The sequence below is a fragment of the Melanostigma gelatinosum genome, assembly GCF_949748355.1.
Source record: "Melanostigma gelatinosum genome assembly, chromosome: 9".
Taxonomy (NCBI): domain Eukaryota; kingdom Metazoa; phylum Chordata; class Actinopteri; order Perciformes; family Zoarcidae; genus Melanostigma; species Melanostigma gelatinosum.
The window spans coordinates 12,106,115-12,128,667 of record NC_136642.1 but is presented as its reverse complement, the minus strand read 5'-3'; the positions used below and the strand labels follow the sequence as shown (position 1 = coordinate 12,128,667).

General features: G+C 42.2%; 2 protein-coding genes across 3 annotated transcripts; one reads left to right on the top strand and one right to left on the bottom strand.

The window, feature by feature from the left end:
• Nucleotides 1–125: 125 nt before the first annotated feature.
• ptpn3 (protein tyrosine phosphatase non-receptor type 3) lies at nt 126–14,225 on the bottom strand. 2 transcript variants are annotated; one of them, XM_079274604.1, is made up of 27 exons: nt 14,087–14,225; nt 13,348–13,413; nt 12,701–12,842; nt 11,577–11,711; nt 11,368–11,410; nt 11,110–11,191; nt 10,908–10,952; nt 10,747–10,799; nt 10,444–10,561; nt 10,249–10,336; nt 10,069–10,157; nt 9,923–9,986; nt 9,344–9,543; nt 9,135–9,260; nt 8,824–8,985; nt 8,075–8,159; nt 7,908–7,985; nt 7,752–7,808; nt 6,741–6,897; nt 6,436–6,608; nt 6,045–6,135; nt 5,766–5,827; nt 5,489–5,635; nt 4,689–4,817; nt 3,324–3,469; nt 3,105–3,240; nt 126–1,514 (listed from the first exon to the last, which is right to left on the bottom strand). In XM_079274604.1, exons 3-27 carry the CDS (start codon nt 12,767–12,769, stop codon nt 1,440–1,442), a joined length of 2,610 nt encoding a protein of 869 aa, XP_079130730.1. In that variant the 5' UTR covers nt 12,770–12,842; nt 13,348–13,413; nt 14,087–14,225; the 3' UTR covers nt 126–1,439. The 2 variants fall into 2 exon arrangements, with proteins under 2 accessions (XP_079130730.1, XP_079130731.1); XM_079274605.1 differs by lacking the exon at nt 5,489–5,635.
• Nucleotides 14,226–19,000: 4,775 nt separating this feature from the next.
• sgk2b (serum/glucocorticoid regulated kinase 2b) lies at nt 19,001–22,513 on the top strand (the record flags this gene model as incomplete). Its single annotated transcript, XM_079276174.1, is given in 15 exon segments — nt 19,001–19,047; nt 19,165–19,223; nt 19,505–19,580; nt 19,702–19,771; nt 19,867–19,892; nt 20,128–20,185; nt 20,280–20,363; nt 20,422–20,469; nt 20,504–20,700; nt 21,019–21,154; nt 21,156–21,236; nt 21,324–21,479; nt 21,570–21,659; nt 21,753–21,938; nt 22,490–22,513. Coding segments are annotated over 15 exon segments (1,338 nt in total).
• Nucleotides 22,514–22,553: the final 40 nt, after the last annotated feature.

The following is a 22,553-nucleotide window of genomic DNA, read 5'->3' as shown; positions in this document are numbered from 1 at the left end:
TATTCAATGTTATTGCACCTTAAAAATATTAAAATCAGGCTATAAATTATTTTTAAGACTTTGTGACATTTTTTCTTTCAATATTTTTATTTATCAAGTCCGTACCAATAATACAACTTCCCACATTTCCCATTTCCACACCGTACAAACACACAAATAAATGGGGCCAACCAAAAATAAGTGTTTTTCTTAGAAATAAACTATTCAATTATGATTATGAGAGTACAAAATCATAACTCCACCACTGAGTGTGCTTCCACCTCATCCTTATTTTTACAAAGTAACTCTACACACACCTGCAGATGTGCAACTGTTGGACCAAAAATATGAAGATTTTGAGCATCAGTCAGTCGCTTCTGTACATAGTTTATAAGTGAAATGATGACATGATACTTTTTTGGTTTTAGTTGGTAATTTGCAAATTGCACTCCTACTCTTCATACCTGGATTATACCGTTTGTAAAAAAAGTACTACAGAAGCACAAATATAAAAACAGTGAATTACACAACATTATAATCCTGCATGACACTGAAATCCTCGCATATTACATTTGGTTGTGGTGCCATTCTTTTAAACCAATATGTTGCCCTAGCCAGACACACTTTGGGCTGATTTGTGATGCTGAGATAGTTTCACTGACATGACGCCATGCTTTACAGGAAGTCAGCTGAAGGTTAAATGAGCAGATTACTCTTCACTTCAGTGAGCAGCTTCATTCTGCAAGGAAATGTAAAAAAAGGCATTTATAAGACTCCAAAAAGAGTCGAAACATAAACTGATCCTCATTTAATGATCTAATTCATAACATTCACTGTCGGATGAAATGACAAAGCACACATGAGTATAAATCATTGTGTTTATTTAGTGTCTTAATAATTGAAGTGTGCTGAACAGTCGGGTTTGGTGCTCTTCTGGCGGACAGCATGCGGTGCTGCACCATCGTGCCCTTACAGTATCTGCTGTAGTGTTCTAAAGCCTGCCTCGCTCTTCGTCTTTGGACACACAGATAAACTACAGATTATAATCATCCTGGTCTGCCTCTGCCGCCCCGTTCGATCCATCGACTAGGAGGCGTCAGTCTAAGGCACGCATAGCTAAATAAGTAGAGGCAATAGTCCTGTGTGGCCTCTTGGACAGAAAATAGCAGCTCACATCAGTTTTACACCAACATCTATGGAGACCGCAGCCTCTACATGCTACATGTACTATCAGCAAAGACGAAGGCCGACTAGGTGTAAGATTCATACCCTCACATTGAATCTAGGCTACACAGATCACAGACAGATGTGCTCTGAAGCTGGTTATACTCTCATTATCCAGTCTGTGTACCGATCCCACGGGCAGCGACAGAGGTTAATCTGTTATAGTCCCTCTGTGGCAGTCGCCTGCAATGAGATGAGGCTAAGTGTGTCTGTTCTGGTCCTGTTGCTGATTTGGGCTACGGTGCTGTAGATCCCTCTTGTTCCCCTTTGTGGACTCGCAGAATGGCGTTACACACAAACTGGAACTGACACTGAAACACACAACAAACAAAGCGTTACTAGCTGTTACACAAGTGTTTTTGAAAGGGTAGAACTGATTAAATTTAACATTTTCCTCGTCATTAAATTCCATAAAAAGAACAAGATCAACAATGGACTGATCCTACGAACAAGTATTGTCTGTGAAAGCTTATTTTTCTGTGTCACAGAGCTTAACTGTACACATCAACGAGCCAGCACTCACTAACGCACCTAATACGGATTAATGCATGAGTGACAATAGTCCCCAAAAATATACTTTTTACTGCAGTTTGAGAAGCATTTTCTAAAAACTGCAGCACCCAGCTGTATTAACCTTTTGTTTTTATCAACACAGAGTCATGCAAGCTGCTCTGTGAGGCTGTACTTTGGCCCAGCTGTGCTTTGAGCTAAATGCTAACAGCGGCATGCTAACATTCTGGTATTTAGCAGGTATAACGTTTACAATTCTCGACATCTTAGTTTAGAATGTTAGCAGTTGCTAATTAGCACCACACACAGAGCACAGCTGAGGTTGATGGGAATGTCTTTAATTTTCCAGATACTCTAGAGTCTAAACCAAAATATTGAAAAAATGAAATATTTGTCCTGATGATGGCGTTGCATATAAAAGTCAGCGGATCACCAGAGTAATTACAATTCCTCCTGACGACATAAATGCATGTGCCAAATTTCACGGTAGTCCATCCAACAGTTGTTCCAACATTTCACTCAAAACTAAAATAAAGTCAGCAGGAATGGTTACCTTGAAATTGTGGCTCTCTTTAGAAAATTTCATGGCAAATCAAACAGTTGTGGCAGAGCGTAAGAAAGAGACTGCATCAGAAAGCTGGAAAGGTTTGTCCTCTGTGCATGTTTTCTATCACTGTCAGAGACACAAACATATGAGGGAAACCTGAGGAAAAGTTCCATCAGCACAAATACATCCGAGAGGAGTAGCCTCGGGGACTGGATCGCTTTTCAAAATAAGGGTTATAGTGGTGGCAGCAGTGGCCTTGAAGCAGGCTGGTCACTGGAGGGCTGCCATATTCCCAGCACGACCTCCCATCAAAGCAATGAGTAATACTTTCCCATCCATCGACAAATACCGCTGAGGTGCCACAGAGCAAGGCTTTCAACCTCAGCCTGCCAGCTCCTCTGCCACCAATACAAAACTGTGTCAGCCACGTCATCTTCCATAAGATACAACCCCATTAAACCAAATTGTGTGTGCCTGATGAAATACGAAAACCAAACTGTTGTCTTTTAAATGAATACATGCATTTGAGCAGATTTAATTTGGCCAAAGAGAAAGCATGTGGCTAAGATGTTAACTGAGCATTTTAAAGAGCTCTTCTCAGCAAATGATATTGATATTCTCTGTGGTTACATCCCATCTTATGTCAAGCCAGATATTAATATAAAACAAACTAAAACAAAGTGCAAGTTTAACGAGTCTTAGATCACATGTAGAAGACAAACTACGGACAATGAATATTGAGGACAGCTTCAACTTCTCTCAAGCGACATGTGACCCTGATAAAGAATCTAATAAAGGAGCGAACAATCGCTGTGGCAGAAACCCTTGCTCTGTTTCTCCGTACCGTGGTCTGAATCATCATGGCTCGCTGATCTCTCAATGTTTTGACAATGTCCAGCGGGAACACCGGCCGACCCTCATCCAACAAAGTCAGAGCCGTTTCCATTGTGATCAGAACACCTGTCCGTCCAATCCCAGCACTGAAATTACAAACAAACAAAGCATGAAGTGTACAGTAGCGGCAGGTACAGCGCATACGTGTGTGTGAGAGTGTGTGTGTTACCTGCAGTGTACCATGAGTGGCTCTTCACCTCTCCTCCTGTCCCTGACCGAGCTGATGAACAGCAGGAAGTCTGAGGGGTCATCTGGTACGCCGTGGTCGGGCCACGCGACATACTGCAGGTGTGTGACTGCACGTTCCTCACCCCGCTGACACACACACACGCGAAAAAGAAAGGTGCATAATCAGAGATATGTAACCTTTGGGAAATATATCCTGTGATATATATATAACATGAGACTAAACTCTGCAGCGCTACAGGCTTAAACATTCTGACAATATTCAGCACGTGTGAAAGCTAAAGGTTGTAGCGGGAGCAGCACGTGACCAGTAGGTGACACACAGAAAGATGAAGACAGGTGGCCAGGAGAACGGCTGAGTTTAGAGTTTATAATAGTCATGTGGCCTGTGACTCCATGCAGGGATTAACTCGCTCCGCCAGAGGAACAGATGGGCTCACACAGCAGTATCTGTGTGTGTGCATGTGTGCGACTTCATACTTCACGCCTCCTTGAGCATTATCTGTTTATTTACCTGTTTGCCTCAGAAGTCAATGTGGAAAACAGCTAATTTGATCAGATTATCTACCATATTAAGTGTTTTTAACTCGTTTGGATAAACCTCTCAGAAAGACCTGCCCACCTACCTAATACACACACACACACACACACACACACACACACACACACACACACACACACACACACACACACACACACACACACACACACACACACACACACACACACACACACACACCGTGCCACCCATACGGAGGTGACTGTATGTTTGGCTGTGGATCGTTTGCTGCCCGTGGTGAACTCTGTTTTGTGACATGTGGCACAAACATGGTACATGTCACTGCAAAGATACAAACAGAAAAGCTCCGTGTTGTGTGACCATGCTTTGCTCAGGTTTCACGTGGATATGGAAGCAGGTGTGAACTTCAGGGCAGCTAGGGTTGCAACTAATTATTTTCACAATTGTGTTTTTGTTTTCTCGCTTAATTGTTTGGCCGATGTGACATCAGCAGACAGTTAAAAGGTGCAGCGTGTAGGATCTGGCTGAAACCTTTTGAAACATATTTATTAACACTATATTCCATTTCTGCCAATAGATCCCTCAAAACCTACACACAATTAAAAAAAAGCCCATCATAATGATGAAGACATTTGGTCTTGTTTTGTCTGACCAAATGTCCAAAATATTGAATGTACTATGATGTTCAGACAAGGAAAAGCAGCACATTTTCACATTTTAGAAGATTAAAGTGATTTTGTACTTTAAAAGTAACGAAAATGATTAGTTGATTATCCAAAGAGTTGCCAATCAATTCTCTGTTGATCGACGAGTCCTTTGCTACTGTACCTGTGTGTGTGTCAGAGTGAACTGCCGCGTCACATACGCCAGGTTACACTCCTCAGAGTGACACTTCACCCGCATGTGCCCGTAATCCTTCGCTTCTGGCGGATGCGGCCAGTACTGGTGGCACTTGGTCTGCAAGTGTATGACATCACCGACAGATTACATTACATGTGGCATGAGTCATCAGTCATGATACGGTGTACGACTGCTGCTGCATCCGCTCTCATGAAATCAAAACTCATATTTAACAACATCGCATGTTCAACCCGGCAGGCTGAGGAACAAAAGCAACTCATCAGGAGCAGGATGTGAACCGATTGTGAATTTGTGTGCGTGTGTGTGTGTGTGTGTGTGTGTCTGTGTGTGTGTGTGTGTGTGTGAGAGATTGTCAAGTGGAGCGAAACTCACGGCACTTGACGAATAGCAAGAAAATGATCAATTAATGAAAGCATCTGGTTACCAAGCAACAGCTGAGACAGACATCTTTATTCATCAAGACCTTGATAAGTCGCTGCCTCTGTCTCTGTATGAATGTGTCCTCACCCTCAAATTATTTCTTGCTCACGCTTTACATTTAGCTGCACTTTGAAACCCTGTAATTACTCACAATTGTGCCAATTCATTATTTTTGTGAGCAAACATAACTGAACCTTGTAACTACCGCAATCACGGATCAAATAAAACATGAAACATCATGCAATAATGTGCTAGTAGCGCTGCGGTAATCACTGTTAATGCATCGCTGATATTGAGCTGTGTCATTTTAAAGTGTTTACAGTGTAGAAGTATAAACGCGTGTATACCCGTCCCCTCTCTGTCAGAGTTGTTAGCATGATGATGGTGTGTATCTGTTGCTCCCAAACAGTCTGCCAAAAGTGAGTGACGGTCTGTGGCAATGGACCCTGAGCCGCAACATAACGTAAACACACACCAGACACTGGGGGCACCATCTGCGAGACAGACAAATAAACACACACACACAGATACGCACACACACGCACACACACACACCACACACCACACAGAGGATTACATTAAATGTCAGACAGGGAAGAGCCACTTCATATAAGTGATGCGCACCGTGATGTGGCTGGCGTTGATGTAGTCCTCGGGGCCCTGGAGCACCACTCTGGTGGCATCATCTGAAAGGAGAGCAGCGCAGCAGTGTGTGAGGATCACAAAAGAGCCTTAGGAGCACCACAGGCTCAACCAATTAAATTCCATGGAGGTGCTACAGCGGTGAGCTTTCAGGTCAAAGTTTGAAAGGTAGCACAGAGCTGCAGGTGGGTGGGTGTGTGGGTGGGAGGGGGAGAATAGCAGGGCACATACACAGAGATAATAGGAATAATCAGCACTTACAAGGTAAAACATCCTTGTATCGATTCTTGTCCATGTTGTCAGGGAGCCGAGCACAGTTTAGGGACAGACCAGGCTTCCTCCTGTATAAATTCTAGGAATTACAAGCATACAAACACACGCTCTGCACGTAAACACACACAGAAACATACATAAACAAAAACTGCATATTCCAGGCCGGTGACGGCATCTTTGTTTTAGATTGTCAGAAGTCTGAGTGAAGGTTAGGGCCAACATCTGTCCCCCAAACAGGCTCATTATGATCCAAAATAACTCTGTTTGTAAGACAGACTAAAGCATGCTTAAAAAAAAGGTGTATTTTGTTTTGTTTGGCTTATAAGTACCCTTTTTAAATACCCGGTCACTGTTTAGCTTCCACCTGCATTTTAAATACCTCAAAATGGAAACAGAATGTGCCGGACTGTATTCCTCTCTCCAGCTGTCTTATGGATTCCTCCAGTGTCGTGACCCGCTCCGACTGGCCAGGTGACAGCCTGTCTCCCTGTGATTGGCCGGTGAGCGTGAGGGCGGGAGGTAACTGCAGCAGGGGTGCCACCCGGCCAGGACCTGGAATGCAAGGACGGTTCAAGGCTGTGATAAATATTCATAGAAATAAGACAGACAGCGTGCACCCTTATATCACATGCTGCTTCAGCAGTTTTGTCTCTCTGTTACACACACACACACACACACACACACCTTTACGTCTGATGAGCAAGGCCAGCTCTCTGGAGTGCGACTCTCTGCTGGCTCGTATGAACATGACAACCTGATCATGTGTGTGTTCAGAAATGTCTCGGCCGTTGATGAGCACCAACAGGTCTCTCTCCAGGAGTTTGGGCTCACATCGACCTGCCTGCAAACAACACAACGCTGACATCTCCACACCAAACGTCAATCTGTCTTTCAGTCTCGGGCTTAGAGCTAGACCCAGATATTGACTGATACGAGTTTATTATACATCAGTATCAGTGTATATGTCGGCAAATAAGTAACAAGAAATTACAGTACAGACGCGACAAACTATGTACTTCAGAAATAGTGTCACCATTACATAGCTTGTCCACCAGAGAGCACTGTCAGGTTGATGTCTCAACTTAAAAAGGTCTCGCTTCGGATTTATCGAAAAAGAAATGTAGTGAATGCGAATCTGGATATTTTGTTTATGTTTTTTTTAATTACCATTGGCCAATATATCGTTCTATCGTTGTAGTATCTTTAAACTACCAAATATTGAGATCTGTATTGGCCTCAAAATTCCAGTGTCGGTCAGGCTATGCGATGGTATTTTTCCTATTTTCAGGACTAATTAATCTGAATAAATGAATCGATTTATCGTCAGAAATAGTGAATTGTTTTACAATATCGTAAAGCCAAAAGTGACGTTTTGTCCGACCAACAGTCCAAAACCAAAAGGTTTATCTTGACAAATGAATGACACAATTAATCACTTATATATCTATAAATACAAATATAGATATATAAATATAGATATCGATATATACCTCTCAAACTGAAAACATTACCTCCTTGGTGGAGGAAATTACCAATGAATATTTCTGGTGAGCGACTAATGAAGCTGGCAAAGAATTGACTAATTACAGCTCTTTTTGATATCTATTCATCAGTCAACATTGTGTTTACATTCCATCATAAAGTTATTGAGACACCACGCTTTCAAAACACAAACACAACCGTGTCGGTTCTTACCGGAGAGTCGGGTTTAACGTGGGATATGGCTAGAGGCATCTTCTGGTCCACTCCACCCTGGGAGGAGTTGGGAAATTAAATGGAGCAAGAGCGGAGGAGTGACAACACGAACATAATGTCTGTAAATCATTTTAAGTGTAAGAGAGAGAGACCCACTTTAACATTGAAGCCAAACTTGCCGTCGTGATCGGGGGCAATACATATGAGCATCAAGTCACCGTCGCCGAGAGCACCCTGCATACACACAAGTACTCAGAATCAAGGGAGACATTGATGGATATACGGTGGTACACTTTTTTGTAGTTGATCGGGACATGACGGACCTTATCGTAGTGGTGTGAGATGTGGTCACCATCCTCCTCTCCTATACTGTCGTCAATCTGTAACAAAGCCTCGCCCGTCACCTGGCTACAAGAGAAACAGATGATGAGCAAATGATTTGCACATCAACAGATGACTTTCAGATGTGATACTATTCTGACTAATCTCATATCATAATATTTTTATGGAACTTAAATGCTTTGACAACACACGTTTGGCCTGCTTGACTTATTTAATTTATACTTTTTTGACCAATTCTGCGATTAAAATTGCCATTATTCTGTATAAATAAAAGCACCGGCCTATTTTGTGGTGTACATAGTCTATTAACCATGATAACGTACGCACCAGTTATCACAAATTTAACAAATTTTCATCTTTCCTAACATCCAGATATCAAAATCGTACAAGGCGGGGCTTCTTTTCGCTTGAATAAAACCTTTGGCCGAGGATAACTCCTGGAGAAAGGAGCATGCAAAAGCCTTGTTAAACCGACAACAGCTGGAAGCTTCTTTAAAAGGTTTCGCAAACTCACTGAATTAACGTTAACTAGCTAAATTTGGTGTCAACAGCTGTCATTAATGCTGTAATTAATGACATTTATGACATTTATGATACAAAAATTGCAATAAATCTGATTGCAATAATGATTAAACTTTCAGTCCTAATATATTATCATAGCCCACTGATTTGAGAGAGCGTTTCAGAGTGTGCCTAAGAAGCTGACACATTCCTCTTAACTGAGTCTTACGAATGCGGTGAAGCGTCTCCCTCACTGTCCTTGCTGCTGCTCACAGACGCCCGGTATGTGTAGAAGACGTCCTCCCCCTCCGACATGTCTTTCATGTCATTGGTCAGTTCAACTGAGGACGGGCGAGGTTTACGGATGCCGTGGCGAACTCGAGCACTTCGCCTGTCGGAGAGACAAACCAGCAAAACCAGGTGAGCGTCAGATTTAATCCAATGATTTAATCTGAGCTCCAAAAAAAGGAAAAGAGACGCTGGATAGATGGTTGACTGCAGCTGAGAACATAGCGTTGCGGTCGATCCTGCAGCTCGTACCAGTTGGGGGTGTTTGGGGGCGATCTAGAGGGCAGGCTCTTGGTTTCCAGGTACTCTGATGAAATCGACCTCTGCAGGACTGGGTTCCACACCATCCCCCCCACCACACGCTGGCACACTGGACCACTGCGCACAACAACGGAAAATAAACTTTTCAGTGTTTATGACTAGAATATACACGCAAATAAATATGTACAGGCACCACTCACGTCTCAATTTTACTGTTGCCAAGTCCCAGGTGTTGTGTTATCAACTTTCTGTAGGACTGAACCGTGCTGTTGTTGTGTTTGGGGCTCCTGACAGTCCTGTTGGAGCAGAAGGAGTGATGGTCTACACTGGACCTCCACAGGTTCTTACAGGTCTTGGGACAGGGCAGAACCAGAGACACCTCACAATCCTGGGTCTCCCCCTGCAATATACAGAGTTACATTTTTATTTATAATGGTTTATTATGTTGAAGTTACTTGCAACTCCAATATTCAAGGCCACATCTCTTCCCTTCTTCTCACATTTTTTGATTTATTACTTACACATATAAACACAAAGAGAAAACCTGCCAAAGTGTGGATACGAACCATTCAATCAATGCTATACTCTGTAGACCGTGACAAGTTTGTGAAATTTTGTGAAAGATTAAATTTTGCTATAATTACAGCTCAATATACAAGCATCAAAAAATGGTGTTGACTCCAAACTTCCACTGGAGTCATCAGTCAGGTGTGTAGAGCAATAAAAAGCAACAATTTGTTCAGAGCTATTAAGGATAAATAAATGGCAGAGGGACTCACATGTTTACGTTTCAGATGTATAAGAAAGCGTTTCCTCTTGAATGAAATCTTGATGATGTTTCCCCTACATGTGAAGAATGCAGTTGGTTGAGGGAAAAGCAGACAAACAAGAACAAAGACATGTAATCATCATTATCATCACTCACCAGGGGAAGAAACTGGAGCAAATCATATTGCAGAATATTGCAACACCACTGGAGGCCAAACCCACCATCAGAGGGGCGTCGTTGGTGTCCTGAGAGACGATGAGGGAATGACGACAAGTGTCATACTTGAGAGGAATAGAGAGGAATTACATGAAAGTTTATGTGAGGGAATCTCTCTACCATGGCAGCATGCAGCTCCACCCCATACAGCTCCAGTGTCCGTGCTGTGTTGAGGAAACACAGCTCTGCCTCGCTCTGCTTCAGCCCCCTGTGAACACACACACACACAGTCACATACATCACTAGGAACCAACTGCACCACTAACTTGTTCTTTTGTCGGTGGCAACTAGATGTAGTGAAGCCGTCTGTATTACTTGTGCTGTGGATGAAGATCCTCCACTTTAGACAGGAAGTCTTCATCCTGCACCGGAATGAAGTAGCATTTGGAGAGGTACCCGGGGAGTCGAGATGGACAGTGATCCCCCATCTCCGCTGCAGGCGATGGAAAGAGACACTGAGCATTGACACATAACCAGATGCACACATTCACCAGTGGCATCTGGGGTACTGTTATGAGAGCTGCTGCTCATTGAGAGCATCCTCAACAGGAAGAATTACTCTGTCAGTTATTATGAAGTCATTAATCATTGGTTTCTCTAGGAAGAGATTGGACTTACACTGCACGGCGTAAGAGGCCAACACTACAGCTGCACTCAGCGGGCACTGCAACCTGCAATTATACTCCATGATTACACATTGTATTAGCTAAACACATACTGTGCACAAGGGGGGGGGGGGGGGGGGGGGAGAAGAGCGGTTGAGTTTGTGTGTTACTAACCGTCCTTCTCTAATGTCACTCCTGATCTGGAGGAAGTACAGGTGCCTGCAGGTACGAGACAAGAGGAACTTTACAAACCCATTTCATTTTTTTTTTTTATCCACAATCCCACCGAAAAGCCCCTTTGTGAGTCAAACAACTTCTCCAGATCGATATATGACTGCTGCAAAAACACACATAAGTGAGAGGCACATATACTAACCTTGTCTGTTCATGCTGCAGAGAGTTAGGATCAGACATGAAGAATCGTACTCTGAAGTTCATATAAAATGGAGATGCAAGACCTGCGGAGAAACAGTATATATCAACAGTTGCAGGTTCACCTTAATCATCTTCTCTTCCACACCCCCTATCTATGAATGTATTGTAATATATATTTTGAAACAAAAATATCCTTGTCTGGAGAAATATCTCTCGGTAAAAAACAGTGAACTCCCTGGAGCGAGAAACAGACAGATACCTTTTATCTGCTTCTTCAAGGGTTTCTCAGGCTCCAACCATCTCTGAGAGAAAGAAATTCATTAAGTATAATGGCTAAATGAGGCTAAAAAGAAAAAAAAGCATTTATGTAAGCATACCCTGTGGTTATCATCGTCTAAACAGCAATCAGCGAGTGCAATACGTTACATTCCCAGCCCCAAACGCTCAGAAGACGAACAGTGAGCTCACAGGAGAGTGTGTGTTGGCTGTGATTGAGGCGATGGCTGTGCTGGATTCTCTGATCTGCAGACTGAAGAGCTGCCTCTCCTGCAGGCCCAGGTGGTTGCATACTTGGTCCAAGAGGACCACACCTTCATCCTGCTTCTGAAAGATGGAAACAACAAACAAGCATTGATACCAGCCAAAACTTTGACTGACATTTACCCGTTGCTTATTTGTACAAAACACTGTGCCATATGTTGCATATAATGTATAGATAGGGATCTTCTTTTATATTTTAAAAGAATCTGTGAGTTTCTCTTTGGTTATTTTAAATATTAATGTTGGTTGTGTATTAGACAAAAACAATTAATAATGCATATATCCAGGTGAAAAACACTTTGTGGTTTAACTATTAATCACTCTGAGGGACTAACACGCAGCTCATCTGCATTTTCTTCACACATTCACATCACAAGAGGACCGTGTTTACTGTAAACTGTGGCGGACAGTGAGTTCTTGTAGCAGGAAACACAACCATTTTTATATGCGCGCGCGCGTGTGTGTGTGTGTGTGTGTGTGTGTGTGTGGACACACAATCCGGGTGAAGATCTGTTTAAATGCATCCCTCAGAAATGTGTTATTTTTCTGTGAAAATCTGTAAAAAAAAAAACAATACGTCTTATCTGAACACGAGAAACACAGGAGTTAGTAATGGAGACATTAATATTGGAAACAACCGCAGTGCTCTCTGTACACAGAAAGATGCTGCACAGCTGTTGTCCTAGAAAGCAGTATTTGTGATTGCCTGCATGAGTGTGTGTGTGTGTGTGTGTGTGTTTATGCTCGTCAGTGTGTGTGAGTATACTGCGTTCATGATATGCGGATGATGTTAAAGGCTCATTTTAAGTGAGACAAGCTCTGTAGGTTGCATGAGGTGAATGTGACTTCAAATCAAGGTCACAGAGTTAAATGTGGATCAATGGGAAAATATGAAAGAGTAAGTCGGTCACTGTATCATGCACTGACGCTGTGATCATTAGCAGAGCACAGAGACAGATTGGAATAACATGATCTCTTCAACTGCAGACAGGAAACAGTGTGCGTGTATGTCTGTGTGTCTGTGTGTGTGTGTGTGTGTGTGTGCTACGCACGCTGACTCTGAAGGTCTCGATAGTGCCGTCCAGTAGCTGAACTAGGCAGAGCAGGTCCGGTTTTGGCATGTCTGTTACCCTGGTAACTCTGCCTCCCTCTCAAGACAAAAAGCCTGCCCTCAGCGCGGCACTGAACGGGGACCTGGAAACACACGCACGACCACAAAAACAGTGTCAGATGTTTCCAGGCTGTTGTCTTCCAATGCAACTCCCTCAGGATGGAATTGTGTGATGAGTAATATATGTGCTGTATGGAGCATCAGACTGTAGTGAGTAATGCAGCGTGAATGCGAAGGAGTGACTGTGTGTGTGTGTGTAATTCCTTATTATTTTGGCCTGGGTTTGAACATGTCTCTTCCCTCTCCCTGCTGCTCTCCCTGCTGCGTCTCTCCGCCTTACACAGGCAGCTGAATGATAAGAATGTTCAACATTTTCTGAGTTGAACACGCCCATCTACACTAGACTAAGACTGATCTCAGACCAGCCTCTGGGAGCAATGGACACAGCAGGACCACAAACACACACATACATGCATGCACTGCTAATACATGCTCAGAGCTAATAACTTACCCTTTGACAATACCTATGTGTGTGTGTGTGTGTGTGCGTGTGTGTGCATATATGTGCATGCAGGTGTGTGTACGTACATGTGTCCCGTCTTGGTTTGCAGGTGAATGATTAATGGATCCAGACGAGTCTGTGTCACACAGATTCTGAAAGGACACACAGTGTTCAAGTTAATGTTTGAACACAGTGACACACTCTGAATATATTAAAACCGAGCTGTTCACCAGTTCGGTGACTTGTTTTCCATAATGACCCCGCTCACAGGCAGGCCTCTAATGAATTCACAAGTAAATGCTACATTTAAAAAACACCATCATGTTGTAGAGACGGATGACTTCACTGGGTGTTTTGGATCTTGCAACTATGTTGCATCAACATGACAGCTACAGATTAGGAATTAAAAGAGTTCTCTTACTTTATGATGCTTTTACAGATATTTTCTGCCATAGATGTATCTGTACAAGTTGAAAGTGTACATTGTAGGACATAAAAACACCCAGCGTTGATGGCCTCTACTGCTTTACCAAATGCACACATACCAATGAACAAACAGGGCCTATCTCAGTGTATTATGCACATATTTATATTGTCCGACTGCCTGTCCATAATGAACTGTGCTGTGACCTCGCTGTACTTTGGACCACAGCGCCAACAAGGAACCTGTTGACAACCTGACGTTTTTCTGCAGCTACACCCAAAAGGAGGAACACTTCCCTGGCAAACTTTCCACCAACCACAGCGGTCCTCGTAACTACAACGTTGGCCAAGTGACTGCTTTTTGGGAAGAGAATGTTCAAAAGACAGATAAGATACGTGTACCTCAGTCGATCAGAGACGGATCATATTCCTCAGGCTGTCCGCTGTGAAAACCTCCGGACGGGGCGCGTTGGAGGAGCCAGGTACAGTAAGGTAAATATCCGGGACAAGTTTCTCATCCCTGGCTGCGCTCACTCCGCGGGGCCCCGCCCCTTCGCCGCGCGCGCCGCCGATCTAGGGGGCGCGCGCGCAAAGCATAGGAAATATGCAGGGAAATAGAAACCAAAACATTCCAACAATTTTACTTAAATCCTCCACTTCAGTAAAAGTAATACAACTCAATTACAAGTAAAAGTCCTGCACTGACAATGTTGTTTAAAGTATGCAAGTATCAGGAACATGTAGTTGAAGTATAAAAAGAAAAAGTGTACAATGCAGAAAACCTGCCCCTGTGATTTACTATACTATTATATACAATATCATTAGATTATCATAACTTATTCATTACTGTAGTAGCATAATTGTATTATTTTTAGTGGGTTGAGGTGGAGCTCGTTTTTAACGATCGTATATAAGACTTTAACGAATGATTATTGTTTTTAGTGGATTAATCTTTATTATTTTCTCCATTTATGGATTTATTGTTTTGCTTGTAATAAAAGAAAAGACCCAGCGAAATGACAATACCAATTTTCCAGATCCTAAAATGAAACCGTCACAATGCTTGTTTTGTTCAACCAACAGTCCAAACCTCAAAATCATCAATTATAAATTAAAGTTATTACAATAGGCTTACCTAAGAGGAAAAGAGCACACTCTCATATTTGAGAATCTGGAATCATGGAAAAACAATTTGCATGAATAATCTCTAAAACAATTATCATAATAGTTGCCAATTAATATTCTATTTTGTCAAATTGTTCAGCTGTAACTCGATACTGTTGTGTTTTTGTATTTTACATGTTTTGTATGTGGTAAAATCTTAACTTAATCTTTATTGAGTAGCCCCAACATCAGGTTTCACCCAGCTGTATGAAATTTCGTAGGAATGTGGATCGTGATGAGACGCACAAAAAACCCTCTTGAAATTTTTCTCTAAACCAAACAGGAAGTCGGCCAAATTTACTTTTATGACGTTTTTTGACCGTTTCAAGGCGTCATACTTCAACGAACTCCTCCCAGAGATTTGACCCGATTGACTTCAGATTCGGCTAGTCTGCTCTTGAGACCTTGGCAGTGAAAAGTTACTCAAAGATCAAAAAGTTATCGAACTATGTGGCCGTGGCGTGGCGTCAAAGAAACACCATTCGCCACGAAACAGGAAGTTGTTGTAACTCGGCCGTACATTGTCGAATCTGCTCCAAATCTCTCATATGTCATAACATCCTGACCCGGAACACATCTATATGATCATTTAGAATCATAGTGATAGCGCCACCTAGTGGCAACCGGAAGTTGTACGTTGTGTACTTTGACATCCTGCTCCTCACAGATGAATCAGATCCCTCTCAAATGTTGTCAGAAAAGCCTTAAGACCTTGATAATGCTTCATTGTGAAGATTGTAAGAAGTTACTGAAGGGCGGCGACGTGGCGGCTCGGCGAATTTCGATCCTTCGCCATGAACGAATAAACTAATGTATCTCGACTCCACATCATCAGATCTTTACCAGATTTCACATGTTTGATTAGACTCCAGGTCTGAAGACATCTGCAGGCCAATTTTGAATCATAGTCAAAGCGCCACCTACTGGTAACAGGAAGTTAAAGTCTTTATACTTTGGCTTGTTTCTCTTAGTAGGTAAATCAAATCAATATCAAATTTGTTCCACACAAATATAAGAAGTTCATAATGCCAGATCATGAAGCTTTTGATGTTTCGTCGAACGCCGTTGCCGTGGCGATGCAGTCTTCGCCGTTAACAACGAAGGTCATTTTGAGAGGCTACAAATGCTCGAAACATAAGCAAACTTGGCAAGCAGATTACAAGGCCGAAATGTAGTTATATAATATGATTGTATTGGTTCAGAGTGGCAAATCGGCTCAATAGCGCCCCCTACAAAATTTCAACGAAGCAGCCCTCGCAGTACGTTTCACCTAGATGTATGAAATTTGGTAGGAACATGTATCACATATGGACTTAAATAAAAGTACATTGGGGCCATGCTCTAAACCTGCATGCAGTGTCTGACGGTCACAGAACTGAATGGCAGCATCAACCAGAGTCCTCGCGCCGTCCGACGGTCGCGGACGTTCTCGGCCTGTTATTTTCATCATCAATTTCATTCATTATTTCGTCCAAAAAGTGAAAAATTCCCAGCACATGTTCTCACAGACCACGGTGATGTCTTCAAATTGCTCTACTTGTCAGTGAAGCAGTGCAAATCCCAAAGATGTTCAATTTATAATGATGTTAAACTGGGATGGAAATTTTGTTTTGGTCTGTTTATATGACGATACAAATTCCTATAGAAAACAAAATGAAAAAGTCTCCTACAAGAAATCCTCTGCTTTCCTGTCTCCATCTACAGGACAGAAGAAGTACTGCTGGCACGTGTGTTCAGCATGAAAAATGTACTGTTGATACTGAATGCTACTGTATAAAATAACTTGATGTATAAAACACACCCAATAACTCCCATAATCTGTAACACCCTCAAAAAACAAGCTGATAGCATTTATGAACGTTATCAGTTTAATTTTATTTTATTTTAAACGTTTCCTTATGCACACTTATGCCTAAAATAAAAAAATTTAAAAGGAAGTTGTGGATGGAGTATTCAGAACCTTTATTTCAGTTCGTGTAAAAATACTCAGACTGTCCTGGCCAATCTGAGCAGACAGTTGTCTGTCAATGGAGGGTCGTTAGCTTGATTAGACGCACATTGACCCTGTAGTTATAAACGCTGGCCCCTGTCCTCTCTCCTTCGCTACAACAGATATCCACCCTGAATCGTTGCTGTTTGGTTTTGCTGAACACTACAGTGTTTGTTTTGTGTACTGTAGTTGAATACATTGTATCTCTGACTGTGTGGGCATGACCATGAGTAAAAGACATGACAGAGACACCACTTATATAAAAGCCTATGACAGATAAAAGGATGCGAATGAGATTGATTCTTGAATGAGATAATTAAGGAAAGAGAGGATGAAGGTGGATGATAATGGAGCTATAATTAAGACCAGAAGTTACATTCAGGTGTCATTCTGCAGATGTAGTTTGAATGTGGTTTAACTTTCCCTTTCTGTTGGGCTTGAGGCTGAAGCAGCGAGCCTGTTCTTTCTGGTGGCGTTGGCTGAACTGCTGAGTCTCGGGTGTGTTTCCTCTCTTGACTGTAGAGATGTATGCCCGTTGTGTTCATGTCACCTGTTGCATGCCTGGAGAAGCAAAAAACCAGCCCCAGCTAGTTCCAAAGCCGTTTGAGTGATGTGACAAGAGGTGTCAAACTGAGGCCGGTCGGTGAGACCAGCACAGACCAGTTCACTTTGGGGTGACAGGGGGAAGCTACTGTAACAGAGAGGGACCTCCCCTCCTGCTGCTGTTCAAGGATCAGCCTTCCGCCACAGCAACCAAGACACCCTGTACCAACTCTGATCCCAGCAGCTCTCAATTTAGAAACACACACAGGAACACACTTGATGTCATTTCAGTATCTGCACTTCATGTCCCATTTATCTGATTCACACACTCGTATCTCACGCTATAGTCATCCATTGCTCATATTCAGTTTCATACAATACTTCTTGTTAAACCTTTGCGCTCATATGGACAAAGCCCAGTTTCATCTCCTAAAAGAATGTATTCTATAACTTATTTTGCTTAAACAGATAGAAGAGAGGAATCTGTTTGTGCCAGTCTCAAGACAGTTCCTCTTTCATTTCCAATTTTTAAACAATCACTTGTTTATATAAATTTGTCATGATGTTATTCCTTCAACAACAGGATTATTTGGATTTAATTGTGTCTGAATGTCTGGAGTGTATATAAACTGCTGTGATATGAAACAATCAGCCACTATGTGAGATCACAAGCATGAAACTGTGTCTGTGGTGGTGTGGACAGGCCCTGTCCTTTCTCATGGTGTGTGTAGCATGCCACATGAGACAGGAAGACTGATACAGAGCTGTCATGTGCTGGAATGCTGTCGTGACTTTACACATGTAGTGCAGTTTCCATGATCCGTTAACTGTCCTTATAGGTTCAAAAGAAAAGTGTGTGCTGCAAATCTCTGGTCAAACGAAAAAGAATGTGTGTTGTTGGGTGTTGATGTTTTTCTGCATGTTGGTTATCACACTCCGCCCACTCATATTTCGTGGTGGCATACATTGCTTCCTCTTGTTAATCGTGACAAATAAAGAGGCCGAAAGAAAGAAAGAAAGAATGCTCAAAATCATGAGCGCAAAGGCCCCTTAACCGACTTGGTATTATTTACAAATACAAATACAAGTACTATATTATGCATGGTTATGAGTATATAGGCCTATTAATTTGGTGCCCCTTTAAAATAAGACACAGTTTATAAATGGTTTATAAGCTCTAATCTAATTAATGGCTTTATTTATAGTTTATAATGCTTTATAGATCAGATACAAACCACTGATACAAGCAATGTTTTAGGTTAAAGTGTTGTGCGTTTTTCACTTTATTGTGTGCCATCAAGTCTGCAGTTATAAATGTCAGTAGGTCTAAGTCATTAATTATGGCCAATGGCTCTAAGAAACCATAATTTCTGTCATTTGCAATTGATAACTTATTGATAAATGATTCTAACAACAATTCATCAAATCTGCAGTTGTAAATGTTATTAAATTGTTAAGAAATGGATGATCTGCAGCTGGTAATAAAAAGGGTAATAATGGTTCACTTTTATACCGTATTGATAGTTGTATCCATGACATTGATTCAGTCAATCAGAATTTAAAGCAACGATTTATGGCAAAGACAAACATGTTACTTTAGGTCGCTCACGTGACGCGTCATGATTCTCGACATCTCCGAGGGCATTTTAACGCAGCATTGCCGGTGGTACAACGGGCTTTAAACAGAGCAGGCACACTTTGCAAGTTTGGGACACGCGGGGCGTCTCTGCGACTGGGAAGCGCGCCTTCACTATCAAACTAACTTTTCTCTCCTCTATTTCAGTTGTCAACAAAACAATTTCCAGTCAGTCAGTGTGTCTTCGACTGTGTCGTTTATCTCAGGTTAGTTAAGGATATCCTGCTTACCGGCGTTCTTTACGTTAACTCTTACGTTAAATCTTACGTTAAGTCTTACGTTAAGACTTACGTTAAGTCTTACCACCAGCTCATGTAGCGTTAATACAGTCAAAAGTAACGGGCTTTTGTTATTTGTGATAATAGTTTAATAACTTCTTTAAAGTAACGTTATGTGAAATTCATGGAGTAGTTAACGTTTGGTAAATAAAATCACATCTTTTGAACTCTGATGTAAGAGACTAACTAACCCCCTGCTGGGCTTACAGCTCTGCTCAAGGCCAAGAAAGTTGGCTTCAGTGACTTCCTACACAAATGTGTTTCCAGTCAGCAATTCTGTCAAAGGTACGTACACACAAAATAAAACTCATGTTTACAGCTTTTTTTAGTTTGGGTAGAATTGGATTTTTTTTTTTAAACACAAATCCCCCACATGTAAATACTGTGTTTGACGTCCTGATTGAAGCCTGGACACCCAGAGAACCCTGCGGCGACGGAGCAGGATGAGAAGAGAGAAGGATGAAGGCGGCACAGTGGTGAGTACACAGAGACTGTGCCTAGTGTTGACAGGAGCTGAAGCTAAATCTGACCTCCTCACCTTTCTCGCCCTGCGTGTCTTTTCTCTCCTCAGAGCCCAGTGAACACAGAAACCTCACAGTAAGTCATTTTACCTCCTGATGCCAAGAAATAAGTCATGACAGATAAAAAGTGGGAGTTGACCACTTCCCTAAGTCAAGGACATTTACCAGTAACATGGTTCCTTTACTTGTGCTCACAACCTTGCTCATTAATGAATCATGTATTAGGCGCAAATTAAGTAATTACTCATAAACAGTTGAGGAGTATTCCTATGAACACTTATCTGACAGTTTTCTTCGGTTTTATTAACCAGGATGAAACCGTCAGATTTTGATTACCTCAAAGTTATCGGCAAAGGAAGCTTTGGAAAGGTAGGTTTTTCTTTTTATTCTTGTACATTTTTGTAATTGTGCTTTTGATATATTTTAGTTGGGACATTAAATGACACGGCTCAAACGTTTACAGGTGCTGCTCGCTAGACATAAAAAACATGACGGCTACTATGCTGTCAAAGTGTTGCAGAAACAGATCATTGTCAAAAGGAAAGAGGTAAACTATCCATCCATCCATCCATACACTGCATCTACTGTAACTGTTGTGTTTATAGCAGCGGCATGTGATGGTTGAGAGGAGCGTGCTGCTGAAGGGACAACAAGTTCAAAACAATGCGATTTTGGTGTCATATTTAGAGTACATTTTTCACAAATATTAAGCATAAGATCAACATAAATAGCAACATATTTCTGAAGCCTACACCACTCATCTCTTTTCAGCTTTTCTGCCACCTTCAGAGGGAGGGGTCATTTCCTGAAACCAGGGCTGCTTTCTACACTGCAGAGATGGCCATGGCCCTGGGCTACCTCCACTCCCTGGACATTGTTTACAGGTTCATACACACGCACGCATGCACGCACACACACACACACACACACGACCAAGCCATTGCAAAGTCACTCTTTCACCTTTTACTTGGCTCTTTGCTCATGTTTAATTGATTCATACAGGGAATTCCCAATGAAGTGTTCACTTTGACAGAGCTCTGCATAGGAAATGTTTACACAAAAGAAACACCATGTCCTCCAATACCATATTAAGAAATATACGGTAAAGAAAAGCGAGGTGAAACCAGAGGAAACTGAAACAACAGCAATATCAGTTTCTGGAGACTAAACCATCACTTTTGTCCCATCTGTTTGTCTGCCAGAGACCTCAAACCAGAGAACATCCTGCTGGACAGTGAGGGTCACGTGATGCTGACTGACTTTGGGCTTTGTAAAGAAGGGGTTGCCATCGGTGGGATGCATACATTCTGTGGGACTCCTGAGTACCTCGCTCCAGAGCGTGCTACAAGGCCACCCATACAATCCAGCAGTGGACTGGTGGGGCCTCGGCACTGTGCTGTTTGAGATGCTGTATGGACTGGTGAGTTGAGGATGTGAAATAATCTTTTCATCCCATCGCCTTCCTCTGCATCTTCTCCTTACTCCATCTCCCTGTCCTTTCTCTCAGCCTCCATTTTACAGCCGTAGCAAAGCAGAGATGTTTGAGAACATTCTTCACGCTCCTCTGAAGGTGCGTAGTGGGGGGTCTCAGGATGCCTGCTCACTCTTAGAGGGATTGCTGGAAAGAGATGTCTCCAAACGCCTAGGTGGGAGCCATGACCTTGTAAGTGCACACACAAAAAAACAGAAACAAGCAACGATGCGCACACACACACACATAACCACAGAGGGGCTAATTTCAATGTGTCTCTAGGTGGAGCTGCAGGAACATTCCTTCTTTGCATCCATCAACTGGGACGACCTCCTGGCCAAGAAAGTTAGACCTCCGTTCATCCCAAAAGTGGTAGGAGTGATTCAGAAATGGATGGAGAGCATTATTTTTTTAAATCAATTGACAGTGTACTCTAGTCTGTGTGTATTCTTCTCCACTCTCCAGACCGGTCCCTGTGATATCAGCTACATTGACCCAGAGTTCACGCTACTACCCGTCCCTGCCTCTGTGAATGAGCGGTGTCAGGCGGGCAGGACCAGCGAGGCCTTCCCAGGATTCTCCTTCATGAAGCCAGTGGAGCAGTTGGCAGCAGAGCCGGTCTCAGAACAACACCAATTCCTCTGGGAGCATGTTAGTTCAAATATATATATATTTTTTTTATGTCATAAATTATTAAATCAAAGTCTATTTTTAAACAAAATGATTCTTACACTAACACAGCATGTCTCGTTGATGTCTCACTAAAGTACAGTATATGTAATAAGTTATTTTAAGCATCATAATGGGAAATAGGCTGGTCACTATTTCACAAGTCCTAGCTACCTTAATGTGTAAGAAAATGGAAGAATAAACACTCAATCTGAAGCAGCTTTATTTTGAACAGTGAACATTTGTCTTTAAAATATACTGCAAACATCTATTGCAACTTTCCCGTTGTGCTTCAAATCTGCAGCTCACAAAAGGTTCTGAAAATACTTCACAGGCTGCCTTCGAATCCTGCACAGTAACAGAGGCATTGTGCATCAGCAATATACAGAGAACGTCTCCTTGTGGCATTTACATAACACCAAAGGATGCCAGTGTGTTGGAAACACTTCAACACAAATTGGACCCAGTTCTGACTTGACGTGTGATGGTGAGGGAATGTCTTTTTTTTTTTTTTTTGTGACGAACACAAAAAGCCCATCACTGTTTCTCCAGGATGACAGCATCTGGTCTGATCCTTTCTACCTCACTTCACAAGAC